Source organism: Marmota marmota, unplaced genomic scaffold, assembly GCF_001458135.2.
Source record: "Marmota marmota marmota unplaced genomic scaffold, marMar, whole genome shotgun sequence".
NCBI classification, from domain to species: Eukaryota; Metazoa; Chordata; class Mammalia; order Rodentia; family Sciuridae; genus Marmota; species Marmota marmota.
Window position 1 is genome coordinate 8393025 of NW_026000020.1, and position 15620 is coordinate 8408644.

Below are 15620 nucleotides of genomic sequence, written 5' to 3' on the forward strand. Positions count from 1 at the left end.
TTTTGCTTTAATATTTATTTTTAGGCTTAAACATCACAATTCAGGATATGGAAGAAACGTGAACTCAATGGGTGACATCTTGCAGCTTCCAGCTGCCACATGGCCCTGGCTACTCCAGAAGCCTGGGGCCTGGGCAGAGTCCAGCAGGGAGCTCCTCCCCCTGGGTCAAGGCTGGGAGCAGGAGACCTGTGTGGCACGCAGACATTCTCTAAATCCTGTGCAGAATGTTTTCTTTTAAATATCATTTCTGAAGACTCCTGGGTCCTGGACGTTTCATATTTCAGCTACTTACAGAAGGCTTCATATATTGGTCTGCTCGGGCTGTCTCAACAGAAGAGCACACATTGGGGGTGGCTCGGGCATCAGAAATCCATTACTCAGAGCTGTGGAGGCTGCAAGTCCGTGATGAGGGAGCCAGCAGAGGGGGTCCTAGCGAGGGCTCCTCTGACGTGCAGGCAGCCTCCTCCTTGCTGTGTTCTCAGATGGTGTTGAGAGCAAGGTCTCTCTCCTTCTTCCTGAGGCCACCAGTTCTATCAGAGCAGGGACCCATCCTCATGACCTCACTTAGCCTCAGTTACCTTCTCTCCAAGTCCCATCACTCTGCGGTGAGGACTCAACATGTCACCTGGGCCACCATTCAGTCCACAGCACTTCCCATCGGCAAGTCTTATAAGAGTACGTAGCTCCTGTGAGAGGTGTCACACCAAAAGAATGTCTCCCACCATTCCGGGAAGAACAACCTTACTTTAGATGGGACACCTGTGACATTTCAGGCAATGTTAAAAGCTCTTTTGGGGAAGCAGAAAGTCAAACTTTACCACATAGCTTCTGTTAAAACTTTACATTTTTAAGCACCAACACTTCACCTGAACCACCATAGTTCAAAGACTTTAAAACTAAAGCAATCATCAGGAGTTTTGAAAAACAACCAAAAACTTTATTTACAAAAGTAAATTTTAACTCACTTTTTTATATCATATAATGTTAACGCTGATAGCAAGATTCTCTGGAATATTTCAAACAGATTTTAAAATACAGTGAGGTGTGTTCAGGTCATTTCCCCTAGCTGTATTATAAAACTTAGAAATGCTTCTTTAGCTTGGACATTTGGTCACGTTGTGTGCAGAAGTCCCATTTCAAGGTGGGTTTATCCCAGACGCAGTCACATAACCATCGGCTGTGGATTTCCGAGGAGCAGAGGAGCCAACCTCAGCAAAGCACGCACGGGAATCTTCAGCTGCTTGGCTCTGAAGAGAAGTTCAGCAAAGCTCGTGCTCCCTGGAGAAACGCAAAGGGGAGGGTCACACCTGTCAACTCTAGCCACATGCCCCTGCCCAGGAAGCTTCCAAGACACCCTCGTGCTGAAAGCAGGTGTTCCTCCCTCTGAAAACAATCGCCCAGGGTAATACTCAAATTATGAATTTCCCTAATGCACCCTTATACAGAATTTGATATAAAAATTTAAACTTATCCATCCTACATTTCAGATAGTGGACTCTGTGAAATTATTAATAATAATTATATATAGTACTTAAATATAATTAGTAAATGCACCTGTCCACCTTCAATTACTATTTAAGTAACTTTATTTTACGGGTCCTGACAGTTTAATTCCTAATCCAAAAACTGGATCCTTTTCCTAAAACAAGCACACAGGCGGAGGACGAGCCTCAGAACCTGTTCAATGCCTCCTCCACTAGAGAACAACCCTCCCGCTTGGTCCCAGAAAGCCCACACAACACTCTGGAGTGTGGCCAGAGTGCAGGGTCTTGGAAGCTGCCAGGTGATTCCACTGTGCAGCCCAGGTCTACAGCCAGAGAGGTCTAAGGGTGTCCCTGAATGGCCCTAGCACCATCGTCCTCCAGCCTCCCTGCCACCAGTCCCAGTCCCAGGCCCTCCTGCCCGTCTTTTAGTGTGCCTTACAATTTTCTATTGTATGCCGGGAACTGCGAGCTTTGCCTTCCTTAGTGCTGGGTATTTCTGTATTACAGAATTTGTTCTCAAATAAAGTTAAATTACATGAAAACCAATAGGAACGTCTGGTGTCATGCTTTTAAGAACTGCTAGGTGGGACCAAAATTCTGCTTAGGGCTACTTTTCCCCCTCACTGAGGCAAGTCGCTGCTAAGCATCAGCCTAAGGCCCCTGGAGTTAGGGACCTGTGGGAACGGGCTTACTCCTGGCCCAGTGCACACAACTGCCAATGTGCCCTCTAGTCCGCTTGGTCAGCTCCTCCCACCAGGCCTTCCTTCCCACGCAGTTTGACTGGTGAGTTCGAACTCTGGAGGGGCCCTCTGCCAGGTCAGGCATGCTCAGTGTGCAGCTCTTTCTTCTCGGGTCCCCACCTTGCAGACTCCCACTCCCCTGCTCCCTGTCCCCTGAGCTCCCATCCTCAACTCAGGGGGCTTCTGGCTCTTCCTGGGCTCCCTCTCCCTCCCCTACAGCGTGGAAACTCCCTCAAGGAGGTGAGTGGGGGAGTCACAGGGCTCCTCCTCGGCTTCTCATCTCTCCTCTCACTGTTCTTCTCTGCCTGAGATACAGCCTCAATATGGACCATCCAGTACACTCTCTGTTTCAGCCGAGAGGGGAAATCAGGTCCCTCCACTCCATCCTAGGTTAAAAGGGAAGTCTACACTCTAAAATGTTTTCCTTTTATTGTTTGACTATTACAGAGCTAGTGTGGATTCACTGTATTTTCTTTTGTATCACTGTGGGTTGGCATTCACCAACATTTTTCAAAATCGTTAGCCTCTATCTCTTCAATGTTGCTTCTTCCTGTCCACCTCTCCTCTTACTCCATGACCACAGCCACATGCGCTCGCTGGCTCTCCTTCACTGTGCTCCTCACCTCTCACAGTCTTGTATTTCCCACCCTTTTCTCTGTGCTTCGACCTCTCTACCTTCCCCTCTCCTGTCATCCTCGTCATGGATCTCTCATATGCTCATTAATCCATATACTGAATTTGTAATTTCAGTATTCTATTTTTCACTTCTAGAACTTCTAATTAACTTTTTTATTGAATCTGGGTTTCTAGTGAAATTCGCTATCTTTCCCAATGTCCATTTTCTTGGAAATATTAGTCTCATTTGTTTTTTGCGTTTGCTGGTGGTACTGGGCATTGAAACCAGGGTTTCATGCACGCTAGGCAAGAGCTCTAAGCCACATCCCCAGTCCTTCTTATTTTGAGACAGGGTCTCCCTAAGTTGCTGAGGCTGGCCTCCAGCTTGAGATCCTTGTGCCTCAGCCTCACGAATTGCTAAGATTATGGACGTGCACCACCGTGCCCCAGTGGAAATATGAGTCTTAGTTATAAGTCCCAGTCTGTTAACTCCTACATCTAGATCATATAAGTGTCTGTTTCTATCACCTGTTTTGTTTTTTTTCTTGTTATGTCTTATAATCCCTTATTCAACACTAAATACTGTTTATTAAGAGGCTCTGGATATTTTTTCCTAAGGAGGCTAGCTTTTCTCCCACCAGGCAGGGAGAAGCAAACAGCCTTCATGGTTTTGCTCTTGGTCTGGACAGCATCAGTTTTACCTCCCCACAAGACCTGGATGACACCATTTCATGCAAATGGCAGGCTGCACAGCAGAGCCACTTCCTTTGGCAGGCCTGACCTGCGCCCTTTGTCTCTCGGCACCATGCAGGTGCTAAAACACCTGTGCACGTTTGTAGCCTTCTGGCTTCTGTTAGAGCTCCACAAGTCTGGCCCCAAGTGTACACAGGTAAAGATCTGGTGAGAGCCTCAAAGGAAAAGTGCCTCCAGGACCCAGCTACCTTTCCTTCTGTTCCCTCCCACCTCAAGTCAGGCTCCTGGACAATCGTAAAGCCAACCACCTCCGGATCCCTGGCCCAGCAGCATTGCTCTTCTTGCCTGGGACTCCACTTCCTGTGCTGTGAGCTGGCACAGGCCAGGGTAATCCCAGAGTTCTCTCCCTGTGTGCCCCTCCTCAAGGACTTGCTTGAAGACTGCCTCTCAACCACGTCCTGCCAGCAAGGTCACAACCAGTTTCTTTAAACAGATATTCTGTCTGGCACAGTGACACACGCCTATAATCCCAGCGGCTAGGGAGGCTGAGGCAGGAGGATTAAGAGTTCAAAGCCAGCCTCAGGAAAAGCCAGGCACTAAGCAACTCAGTGAGACCCTATCTCTACTAAAATACAAAATAGAGTGGGAATGTGGCTCAGTGGTCAAGTGCCCCTGAGTTCAGTCCCTGGTGTGTCCCCCCCAACACACAAAAAGCAGCTATTCCCAGTGCTTTGTCTAGCTTTTACATTTGTTTTTGTGGGAGAGTCAGTCCAATGAAAGCAATTTCATCATGACCATAACTAGAAGCCTCCATAAAATGCATTTTCATCTGAGGTTTTCAAAACAGCAATAAACTAATAACATCATTAAATTTTAAGTGACTAAATGAAAACAGCTTTTGTGCTTCTAAAAATATTTTTTACCTTCAATTGAAGTGACAGCAATTTGAAAGTGATATCATACTTTATTATTCACCCCATTGGATAAACTTTGTGTCTATTTCCATATTCTAAAAAATACAGTAGTTTTAATGCTATTAATTTTTTATACTCTCCAGCATAAGAAAACCTACACATATACAAAATGAGGTTCCTGTGAATTTTAAAACTTTATAATAGCAAAAGCTAAGATTATATAATTATAAAAATCCTAAAGACACAGAAAATTTTAAAAACTTAAATTACAAAATCAACTAATAGAAGGGCTGGGGTTGTGGCTCAGAAGTAGAGTGCTCGCCTAGCATGCTCGCCTGGCATGCGTGAGGCGCTGGGTTCAATCCTCAGCACCAAATAAAAGTAAAATAAAGATATTGTGTCCACCTATAACTAAAAAATAAATATTAAAAAAGAGCAGTGTAGACTAATTTAAAAAAATTAACTAATAGGAATAACATGAACAGTTAGCGTATCACACTGATTGGCAGTTGTGTGGAAAGAATCCATCCTCTTCTCAATATAAATAGAAGTACAGGTAGATGTAAAGCACATGTAGTTTTGTTTTCAGAAAAAATTCTCAGCGATGACAAATGAAGCACAAATGAAGAGGAAAGCTGAATGGAAGAGAGTAGCTCACCACACAGCCCAAGCACACAGGGGCTGGTGGCACGAGCAAGCAGACCGACACACACTTACCCTCCAGTCCCGCAGGCGGCAAGTGCCGTGGGGCAGGCACAGAGTGATAGACGAGGAAGCAGGCCAGCATGCTGAGCTCAGGCCCCTCCACCGGCTGCCCGCTGAGATAGGCCTGCACACACACGTCGCCCCCAGCTGTGAAGGAACCAGAGGGCACTGAGATGAGGACACAGCAGGGCGCAAAGGAGTGCCTTACTGCTTTTTCTTCAAGAACTCAGCTGGGCGTGGTGACGTACACCTGTGATTCTAGCTACTGGGGAGGCTGAGGCAAGACTAGTTTCAGCAACTCAGTGAGACCTGGTCTCAAAATACAATAAAATAAATGTAAAAGGGACAGAGGGTTAGCTCAGTGGTAGACGCTTGCCTAGTATGTGCAAGACTGGATCTCCTGTACTGCCAAAACAACAGGAGTTTTTCTATGGTTCTCCTTTAGAAAATGAACTCGTTCATAGTTTGGTAAATCAGAGTGGCAAGTGGAATTAAATGGAAGGTCAGAAGATGGTGAAGTCCACCCAATGCCCTAACAAATGGGACAGCCCAGGGCAGCACTTTCAGAAATGCTCCAGTCACTGCCAAAGTTTCACTGTGTTGTGTGATTTTTGCAAATCAGTGAACCTGGAAAGATTTAAGGGCCTGGTTCACATCAATAGCACTGGTCTGGTACCAGTAATCAAATGCAAAACTCAATAAAAAGAAAAATACCAAAATCTATGAAATAATTTGTGTATTTCCCCCAAAATAAGAATAAAAATGATTATTTTTAAAAAAGTTTTAAAACTATGTGATCTTTTGAATCCCAAGAGGAAAGCAAAGGGTGGATACAACTGCTAAACATGAACACCAGGAGTTTGAAACTGCTGCTCCCCATGTCAATCCCCCACAATGTGGTTTACCACTTGATTTTCCCCCAGAAACTTATTTCCTAGAGGGATAGATTTTAACTGAATTATATTCAAACTCTTGGGTTCTACTGAAAATTGATAGCATAAAGAATCAAGCAAGAATTGCTACTACTGATATTACTAGGGCCAGTATCAACCCAAAGCAGGTTGCTATCAGATATTCATTGGAAGCATCTAAATGAACTGAATAGATTGAGAAGATGGAGGAGTGGACTATGGAAAATCAATGCCAAGCTACGTAACCAGAAGACACATCTCCACAAACACAGGGCCCATCGCCTGCCTCAGAATCAGAAACACGGCCAGTTATATGTGACAATACGCCTTTCTGCAATCACAAGTCGGCGCTTCTGTGGCAGAAAGCCACTGTCAGTGTCCCTGGTGCTCACTCACTGGCTCACAGGCAGGTGAACAGCATCCACTCAAGAAGCACATGTCATCTTCAAGTGTATGTGGGCTAAGACATGAAAAAGGAAGGCAGTGGCTGCTGGCCTCAGGTGGGAACAGGCTTACACCCGCAAGAAGCAGAAGACAATGTCATCTGATGCCAGGGAGGATAAGACAAGGCCCCAGTGGTATTAAAATGCTGCATATACTCTCTGCAAGGTTTAAGGGAGGGTTGCATGTGTTCTCTAAAGTGGAAACAGACAATCAGGGTCTAACTCACCTCACTGGAAGGAAGCATTCCCTCTATAGGCATTCTGGCTAATACTCAGTGTATCCTACTTTCAATGAAAAACTGTCAGAAGAGGAAAGGCTGGGCCCAGCGTATTTCAAGCACACCAGGGCACAATGCTGTCATTACCTTGCAGCCACTGGTCCAGGGTGCTATCAATAGTGCACTTCACCACGGGGAGGAATTCAGAGTGCATGAAGAGCCCCCGCTTGGGGTGGTTCTGCAGCCGCTCCTGATGGCTTCTGGAGCTGAAAAAGTCTAACACCAACTTGATCTGCCAGAGCTCTGATGTGTCAGACATCTCTTTTTTTCGAAGTCTTCTTATAGCCTGGAAGAGAGAAAAGGAACAGTGATCCGTTTCATGAAAAGGCAAAGTGATTTAATTGTCTTCCCCAGTGTGTAATACCACAGTCCTTTTTAAATGCAGCTCATAAGAACAGTAAAAGGCAGTGGGAAACTATACCTGATCCATTGCTATGTATGCAGGCAACATTTCTGGGGTCTCCTGAGTAACACATTCATAAAGCACTGAAGAAAAGAGATCCAGAATTTCCTGTTTCTGTGGAAAAATCACAAGTATTCTGTAGAACAAAGAATTTCCCAAAATCTACTCAAGAGACAATTGTACAACAACCACTATGGCCCACCCTTAATGTGCTTCAGTGAATGATACAACGGTAAGGTATTTAAAACTCACAGGACAGGCTACACTCAAAATCAATGAAAAACAAACAAAATTAGGTCCCAAGGGATAGTGAAGGATAGCACATGCCTTGGAAGAGAATAATAGATCAACCAGGGCAAAAGGAGGAGGAGGAACATCAAAGAAGTGTGCTTTGGGTAGGCTGGAAAGACCAGGGTCCCAAGGGGAGCACACAGGGTCCAGAAGGTAGCATCAACAAAGACGCAAGAGAAAACATTGCCCAGAACAAGTCTGGGGGAAGCAGGTTTGAAGGGCAGCTGGGGAAGGGCAGGCTCAAGCATTCTCAGAGACCTATGGCCTTTAGCATACATCCCAGCCCTTATTAGCACATGATCCAGGGCACATGACATCTCTGAGAGGCAGTTTCCTCATCCCTAAACCCAGAGTAACAAAGCATCTACCCTCAGGGTCAGAACTAAGTAAGAAAAGTATGTAAAGTACTCAGCAGAGTCCAATTCTAATTCTCACTCAGTGAGAATTAGCCAATAAGAGGGAAGGCCACATCATTCAACCCTCAGAGCAACACTGCAAGGTGCACTCTGTTAGAATCCCAACTTAGACATGAGGAAATGACGTCTTAGAGAGGCTGAGAATTTCCCCAAGGCCACACACACACTTTAGACAACAGGCTTCAACCCTACATCATCTGATTCTTACATCCACTCTTTCCCTGTTGGGATAGCGGGTCAAATCAGGGGCCACTGGGCACCCTTGATATTCTGAAGAGAACACTGTATTCCCAACAGAAAGAAAGGCTATAATATACACAGGAAACAAAATTAATGAAATTATATAAAAACAAAAAAGCTGGTAAACACTGGAAACAAATGAGTTCAGAAAAGGACATCCGAAATTACCACTCATCAAAACTGTCTGCGGAATGTTAACTGGTTTTTCTTATTAAGGTAGGAAATTTACAATTATTTCTCTTGAATTTAATTAGAGTAGGGAACTCTACGCTTGTCAAAAACCATCTGAGGCAAGTCATGGATCTCAAAGACAAATATGGCTCTTAGAGATGCTTTCCGTGGTCCCAGCTAGAAGTAACAACGGATTCTAGTTTCAGAGCTCAGCAACCACACAGTACTTACCTGGCCCATGTTCACAGTTGGTTTGCAGAAATATTCAGCAAATGACAGAAGGGCTGCATCAGAAGTGAATGCTGAAATTGTTTCTGGCTAAAGAAACAAACATCAACATAAGTGAGATAATAAAAGATCATTTTCCTTTCTGCTCAAATCATAATGTGGAGTTACAAGAACTCTGCTCTCCTGCCTCACAGTGTCCACACAGAAGCAAGATGATGCCAACTTTGCTAGAGCTTCCTCAGCCTGTTCCACTAAGAAGGCACACAAAACTCTCGGCCCACTGGTTTATCAAAAGGCCAATAACAGGCAGGTCTTCTATTTTGTACAACTCCCCTGAAAAAGGCTTCCCCGTCCTTTATCTAATGCACAAGCCTATTTGACACTGGAAAATGAGGAGGAGGAACACTGAAATAAGCCAGTCACAAAAGGACAAGACCACAATTTTCCACTTATCTGAGGTACTTGGAATAACAAATATCAAAGATGAAAGCAGAAGGGCGGCTGCGAGGCAGGGAGAAGGGAAATGGGGAATCTAAGGTCTGACATTGAATGTGGAATATGAAAGTATTGCGATTTTCCACCAAGGTCCATATTTTATTTCTGAACTCCCATCAGGCAGGAAGTTGAGATATCTCTTTGTGGTTTTGCTTTATTTTTTCCCAGTGCTGGGGATCAATCCCAGACCCTGTGCATGCTGGACAAGGGCTCCACCACTGAGCTAGACCCCTAACCCATCTTTAACTTTTATATTCTTTTTCCACTGAAATTCAAATCTTAACTTCAAATTTACAATTCTTTACATATTGGATTAGTCTCTGAGATAAGCTCTAATTTTTAAAGAAGCAATAGTACTAACTTAAACTTTGTAAGATTGCCTCACAGACAACCTATTAAATATTGCCAGACAAAATTTGCTGATGTCAACCCTGGGAACTATTTACAGATTTAAATCCTGGTAACTATTATAAAAGCTCAATCAAAAGTAATTAACCTAACATGAAATATGAATGGAATTAAAATAAACTACTTTCTCCTTACTTGGAAGAAGAAAGAATGCTCATTCAATCCTCTGGCTGCCACGTAACTGGTTGACCTGACAAGTCCTTACTTATACATAATTAGGGTCCTGGCTATATTGGACTACGCATCATGAGCAAGAACATACTTGCTCCTGGAATTTCTAAAAACTGGGTTTAAATTCAGAGATTTTAATGATTATGAACAAATTTCTAGTGTAGGAAACCTCAAGTTCAGAATGTAGAACAGATACACACTAAACCTGTCACAGGGATGAAAGTATGCATTCATTCTTTTATTTAAACCATTTCTTCATTTTAAACTTCATTTAAACTTCATTTTAAACTGTACTGGCAGTTAAGTAGCAGGGAAATAGTAAGATAAACTAATAAAAGAAGCCTATTATATCTGTCATCATGTGATCCTCACCAAGATCTAAGAAACAAATGATGGTTTAAAAATGGAAAATAATAATTGCTAGCTTACAAAAATCTCTATTTTTGCTATGAATTAAGTAAATATTCACTGACTTGTGGGTTTTTTAATAAATAAAATTATCGAACTAAATTACAGTACTAAGATATATTGTGACTGTCCTTGCCACACAATGCAAGTCTTACTTAGAGTACTGACTGACCCTATTTTATTAAGGCCATCAGGTAAAACAGCAAGGGAACCCAACATTAATCAGACATCACAATCTGCAGCAACAAGAAGCTAGTAGGACTTGGAACTATTTCCTCCTGTCTTTTTACCAATTGGTTCTACCTTGAAAGCACGGGCTTCAGAATTCCTGTTGGCAACAGTCTGGGCCAACAAACTTTGCCACCCCATCGGATCTTCTTTGTAGGAGAGCTGACCTGCACGGAGCTTAACGTATAAGACCCCATCCTTGGAAAGAATAGACCTAAAAGAAAAAGTCTGAACTTACTATAAGGCACTACTGGCAGTTTATGGCTAGAAAAACAGTGTTTTCCAACGTCACATTTACAGGAGAGGAAGTCTACCATCCCCCACCAAATCCAATGGTGATTTACTGTCTCTAACTTAAAATAGCCCTCAATAGAAGGCCTGAAATAGAGTCCCACCTCCCTTCCTGCCTAGTCACGGAACCTGTCAAAGGAGAAGGCATCTTCATCATCTGCTACAAGAGAAGCTTCAATGGTAGTATTTTAACTAACACTTCCTGGTGTTTCCCATGTCCCTTATCACTATGTATGGAACACACGTGCATTTATTCATTGCTCTGCAGCAGAGAGGAAATAATACTACAAATCTAAAATCATAGCAACACAAAAGCCAGTTACTGTATAGAGTGGGAAAATAAAAATGGGACAAAACTGAAAAAAAGAACGTTACATGACTTAACTTTCTGGATATTTAAAAGACTTATACACTACCTAAGTTTTAAATTATTAACAGTCTGAGCAATTCCTTGCATATGACTATTTCCACCTCAAAACAATCTACTATAAATTTAAATTTATGAGAATATTCTAACAAGAGAATAGTAAAGAGGCACAACAGGAAAGACATGTGGGACCATCAGCTGTCATGACGAAGTCCCCTCTGTGGACATATGTATCAGCCTTATTTCCCTAAACTAAATCTTTCACTAATGTACCAAGAAACAATCCCTTTGCTGTCTCAAAGTCAGTTCAAGTTTCTCAATGAATAAATATAAATATTTAGGGCTTTATTCTGAATTAAAGTCTTCACTTCCTAATGCAAACTCTATTATCAAAGATTAAGACCACTTTATTCGATACCTACCCTACACACTATATTGGAAGAAATCAAAGGATGATCACACTCAAACAACAATCTATAATTTATACCTCCCCACGTTTCTGTTCATTTTCTAAAACGTATATTTTGAGAAATTAAAAATTCAATATACTTACTTCAAGTGCTGTGTTCCCTTGCTTAAATCTATGAGCAGTTCCCAGTATCTTGGGCCTTTAACTTTAATCTGTCAAGATAAATGTAAACACAGTCAGTCAAAAACTAAAAAAGTGCTCGTGTTATCAACTGAAATCCATGCTTCTCAAAGGACATCCTAACTCAGTAGGAGGAGACACTGAGGTCAACCTGACATGGCAAGTGGGTCCCTTCTTGAGGGCACTGAGCCTATTGGGAAAGCTCTCCGAGACAAGACCTCTGTTCCTCATGACTCTCCCCCCTGCTACACACAAGCCTCTGCCCTGCTCTAACCAAACACAAGGAGGGCAGAGGCTTGTGTGTAGTCATTGTTAATGTGACACCCCTCTTGAATTGAACCCTTGGACAGACGTCCCTAAGTCACACCCAACTGACCTGCTTTAAAAGGTGGAGTTCTGGAAGAAGGGTCGGAGCCATCAGTTCTTCTTTGGTTTGTTCATACCACTGAGTGCCCTTTACAAAGATAAAAGTACAGCCGCAGTTTACCCAGTGGTCAGCAGAAACTCCAGAGGAATCCTCTACAGTCCACACCTCCCCTTCCCTGCAGTCTGTACAGAGACCACCAAATGGCCTAAAATCCTCTCTGGTACTCAAGTCTTAGGGGGTGAGTCTCAGTTCCTCTACAGGGCATGTGTCACTTCCCATGATATCAAGCTCTGCCCTTCACAGCCAGCAGCATGAGGGGCCACACTGCCAAGGCCTCTGGGTTTATGCACATGTTGTCCCCTGTGCTGAAAAGAAGCCCCATTCTGCTGGCACATGTCCACTGTGACAACTGCCCCAACCACCAGCGGAGGACAAGGACAACTTCACCTCTGTACTCTGCAAATCCTCCCATGGTCACACCCTATTCTCAGTGCACACCTGCCTGGCTCATCAAGGCACAGACGCTCCTCAGGGAATATGCCAATGCCATCTAGCTCAGTGTTGACACACAGAAGGAACTGAACAATTTGCTGAAGGAAGGATATGTGACTTGCAACCTATTCATGCATCAAAATAAAAGCTCACTCATCAAATATATAATTTTGGGTTTTCAAGTGCTCAGTCAACAAACCTAAGAATAATTCTAACCCAATCGTACACTACCCAAGTAGTCTTTCAGACACCACTCTAAGCCATGTACAGTTGGGGGAACATTTTTAAACTGTAAGTTTCAAGGACAAAAGATGGTGCCTGGAAAAGTAACCCAGGGACTGTAAATGAGCGTCCATGTGCTGGCAGGTTGCACAAAAACTTGAGAAGCTTAAATTGGGGGTGGGAGTGTTAACAAAGGACTGAGTCTTTGTGCTCTACCACTGAGCTACACCCCCAGCACTTTTTGAGATAGGGTCTTCCTAAGCTCCCGCAGCTGGCCTCAAATTTGTGATTCTTCTGCCTCAGCCTCCAAGTAGCTGGGATTTGAGACGTGCATCACTGCACCAGGCAAGGGAAGCTTCAATTTTTTTGAGAGTTCAACTCACTACTATCACATTTTACTAAATAACACTTTTGAACCATTCTGACCTGCCCAGATGGATGACAAAAATTACCTTGTAGGTGACCTCTAAGAGCGCGTAGCAGGGCGTATTCGTGTCCACATCCACCGGCACCAGAAGCCTGGGCTCTGCAGCCAGCACGTAGAGGTGCCGCAGAGCCTGGAGATGATACCTGCACAGAAAACAAAAGGGATGCCAAGATGGTGGGGCCCGTGGGCTACCAAGGACAGAGCTGCAGCAGACCTTCAAAGGAAGAGCAATCTTGACGGAAGCTGACAATTTCAGTAAAAAAGTAATGGAAAAGGTCTCTTTTAAAAAGCAATACATGATCCCTGACCCAAGATTTCTTTACCTGAGTTACCAATTACAACATTCTGCAGGAAAGTATTCACTAACGAATACTGATAAAATAGGGGCTGGGGTTGTGGCTCAGTGGAAAAGCGCTCGCCTAGCATGTGTAAGACACTGGGTTCCATCCTCAGCACCACATAAAAATAAATAAAATAAAGGTATTATGTCCAACTACAACTTAAAAACATTTTTTAAAAATTAAAAAAAAAATACTGATAAAATACTTGACCACTGATAAAAATCTGTCCCTCCCAAATAGCTCTCTCTGCTTGACAGGTACCTCCTCCATTGCCTTCTCAGGGATTTACTTCCAGTTCTTTTCTCCTTCTCCTTTTAAGGGTTGGTAAGGAAGGAGGCCCGTTTTCTCAGAGTGCAAAGCTCTTGTACATACACACACCCTTGAAATATACAGTACAGCAAAAACTGGTAGGTCAGATGATGGCAGAGAGAGAGAGAGAGAGAGAGAGAGAGAGAGAGAGTGTGTGTGTGTGTGTGTGTTGGGGAGAGTGTACTTTTTGAGTTTTTTAAAAAAAATTTTTCAACTTTAAAATTTACATTTTTAATATAAATACTCAGCTTTTATGTTTATAGATCCCACAGAAGAGTAAGAAAATGAGACTTCAAGATTTTAAAAATTATAAAAAGCCTCCCTCTTCCCAGATCCGCCCACTCTGTAAGTCCACTAAAAATAAACCAATAAAGGTAAAAATGTTTATAAATTACATGAAGATTCTTGATGCTTATCACTAAATTCCTTCTTTCAAAATAGCTAACCCAACTATCGTACACTACCCAATAAGACTTCAGCAATTCAGACGAGATCAGGCGCATTCAGGGTGGAATGGCCGTAGACAGACTTCAGCAATTCAAAAAAAAAATCTTTCCTAAATGGCAGACACAAGATCCCAGAGTTATATGAACTTCATACTTATGCTTGGCCTATCAACAGACTTGGGATCTCAGGTCAGGACACTTTCCTAAAACAGCCCTCTTTCTTCTATTGTTGGTTAAAGGTTATGCTCTAGTTTAAAATGATGCTTTAAGTGACTACAGTGAGTGCCCCTGACCCCTCTCTCTCTACCACCAGAGGACTGCTCCTGACACCGCTCTACCACAGGATGAGTCTCCTGTCCCTTCTCTAGGCAGGACAGGGGGTTAAACAGAGTGGTTATCTGAGATGTCACTTTTAAGAAGCCATTTTCCTCCTTTCCCCATACACAAGACATCTGCTCATTGGAAACTTCTGGGGAAAATAAGTGTTTGAGCTATAAAATGCAAAAACTTTTGTTATCATTTGACTGCTTCTTAGAATTAAATTATTATAGCAAAAAAGGTATTTTCTTGCACTTCTCTTGACTACTATCCTTTACTTGATGAGTTCGTCTCTACAAAATGTTACTTTGCTTGGCGTATTTATGGGTTCCAAACAGTTTTACAGGTTTCAGAAGGATGCAGACTGGCCAGCCATTCAATGTCCAACTCCTAGAGGACTTCTGGCCTGACACTCTAAAGAAAAACTTCTTCAAGGGAGAAGGAAGATGGCGGCGAGGGGAGTGCATTGCCCCCGTGTGCTGCTTCACTGTGTGGGAGTATGACAAGTCAGGACGGCTAAAGGATATCTTGTTAGGAATTTCCAGCAATAGTGGGGTGCTCCGGAACCTGGAGGAAGGATTTCCATCGCACGAGGATCGGCTACGGGGAATCAAACGCGAGAGGTTTGTCGCACGGAGGGTAACGCTGCTTATTCAGCAAATCGCCCCGGGGCTAGAGTCTGCAGCGCGCGCTGGGAAACGAGGAGATAGCGACGCAGGGATACAGCGCTGCAGTTTCTGCCAGCCGTGCAAGCACCGTATTCAGGGCTGAATTCTGGGTTCGAGACGGGGGAAGGAAGCGGTCCATCTCGGTTCTCCACACCGGTCAGACCACAGAGGAGGCCAGCAGCCACCATGTTGGAAAGCTGACGTCACCATCCCTGTTTTCGACTGACCGCAGCTCATTCAGCCATAGAACAGGTAATTTCAGGCTGCCATTCGCCTGCGGCTTGCAGACAGATTGCTAGGGTTCAGTGCCTGGGTGCTTCTTAGAACCTGATCTTATCAGAGCGAACACCGAGTGCGGGGCGGCCGAGTTCCAGCTCCCGGAACCGTCCCGGAACCGCCCTGGCCCAGGGCTGCGGAGCCTGCGGAGGCTGCTTCTTGGAGCCTACTCTTATAGGAGCTTACACCGAGCACGGAGCGGCCGAGTTCCGGCTCCCGGAACTTCCCTGGCCCGGGGCTAGGAGCCCGCGGAAACTGCTTCTCG

General features: G+C 43.9%; 1 protein-coding gene and 1 long non-coding RNA gene across 7 annotated transcripts in view; one reads left to right on the top strand and one right to left on the bottom strand.

The window, feature by feature from the left end:
- Positions 1-15620, bottom strand: part of Anapc1 (anaphase promoting complex subunit 1) — a 97001-nt gene continuing 81381 nt past the window's right edge. For all 6 annotated transcript variants that reach the window (XM_048810378.1, XM_015499756.2, XM_048810376.1 and 3 more), the window contains 9 exons: positions 13023-13140; positions 11866-11943; positions 11454-11521; positions 10318-10456; positions 8536-8622; positions 7205-7300; positions 6871-7069; positions 5164-5298; positions 1-1278 (listed from right to left, as the gene is read on the bottom strand). In XM_048810378.1, the coding sequence (XP_048666335.1) occupies positions 1163-1278; positions 5164-5298; positions 6871-7069; positions 7205-7300; positions 8536-8622; positions 10318-10456; positions 11454-11521; positions 11866-11943; positions 13023-13140 (1036 nt within the window). In that variant the 3' untranslated portion in view covers positions 1-1162. The remainder of the gene's footprint in view (positions 1279-5163; positions 5299-6870; positions 7070-7204; positions 7301-8535; positions 8623-10317; positions 10457-11453; positions 11522-11865; positions 11944-13022; positions 13141-15620) is intronic.
- LOC125618830 overlaps positions 8097-15620 on the top strand; it is a 23700-nt gene continuing 16176 nt past the window's right edge. Inside the window, exons 1-2 of the long non-coding RNA XR_007350218.1 lie at positions 8097-8116; positions 11701-11711. This is a non-coding gene — a long non-coding RNA (uncharacterized LOC125618830). The remainder of the gene's footprint in view (positions 8117-11700; positions 11712-15620) is intronic.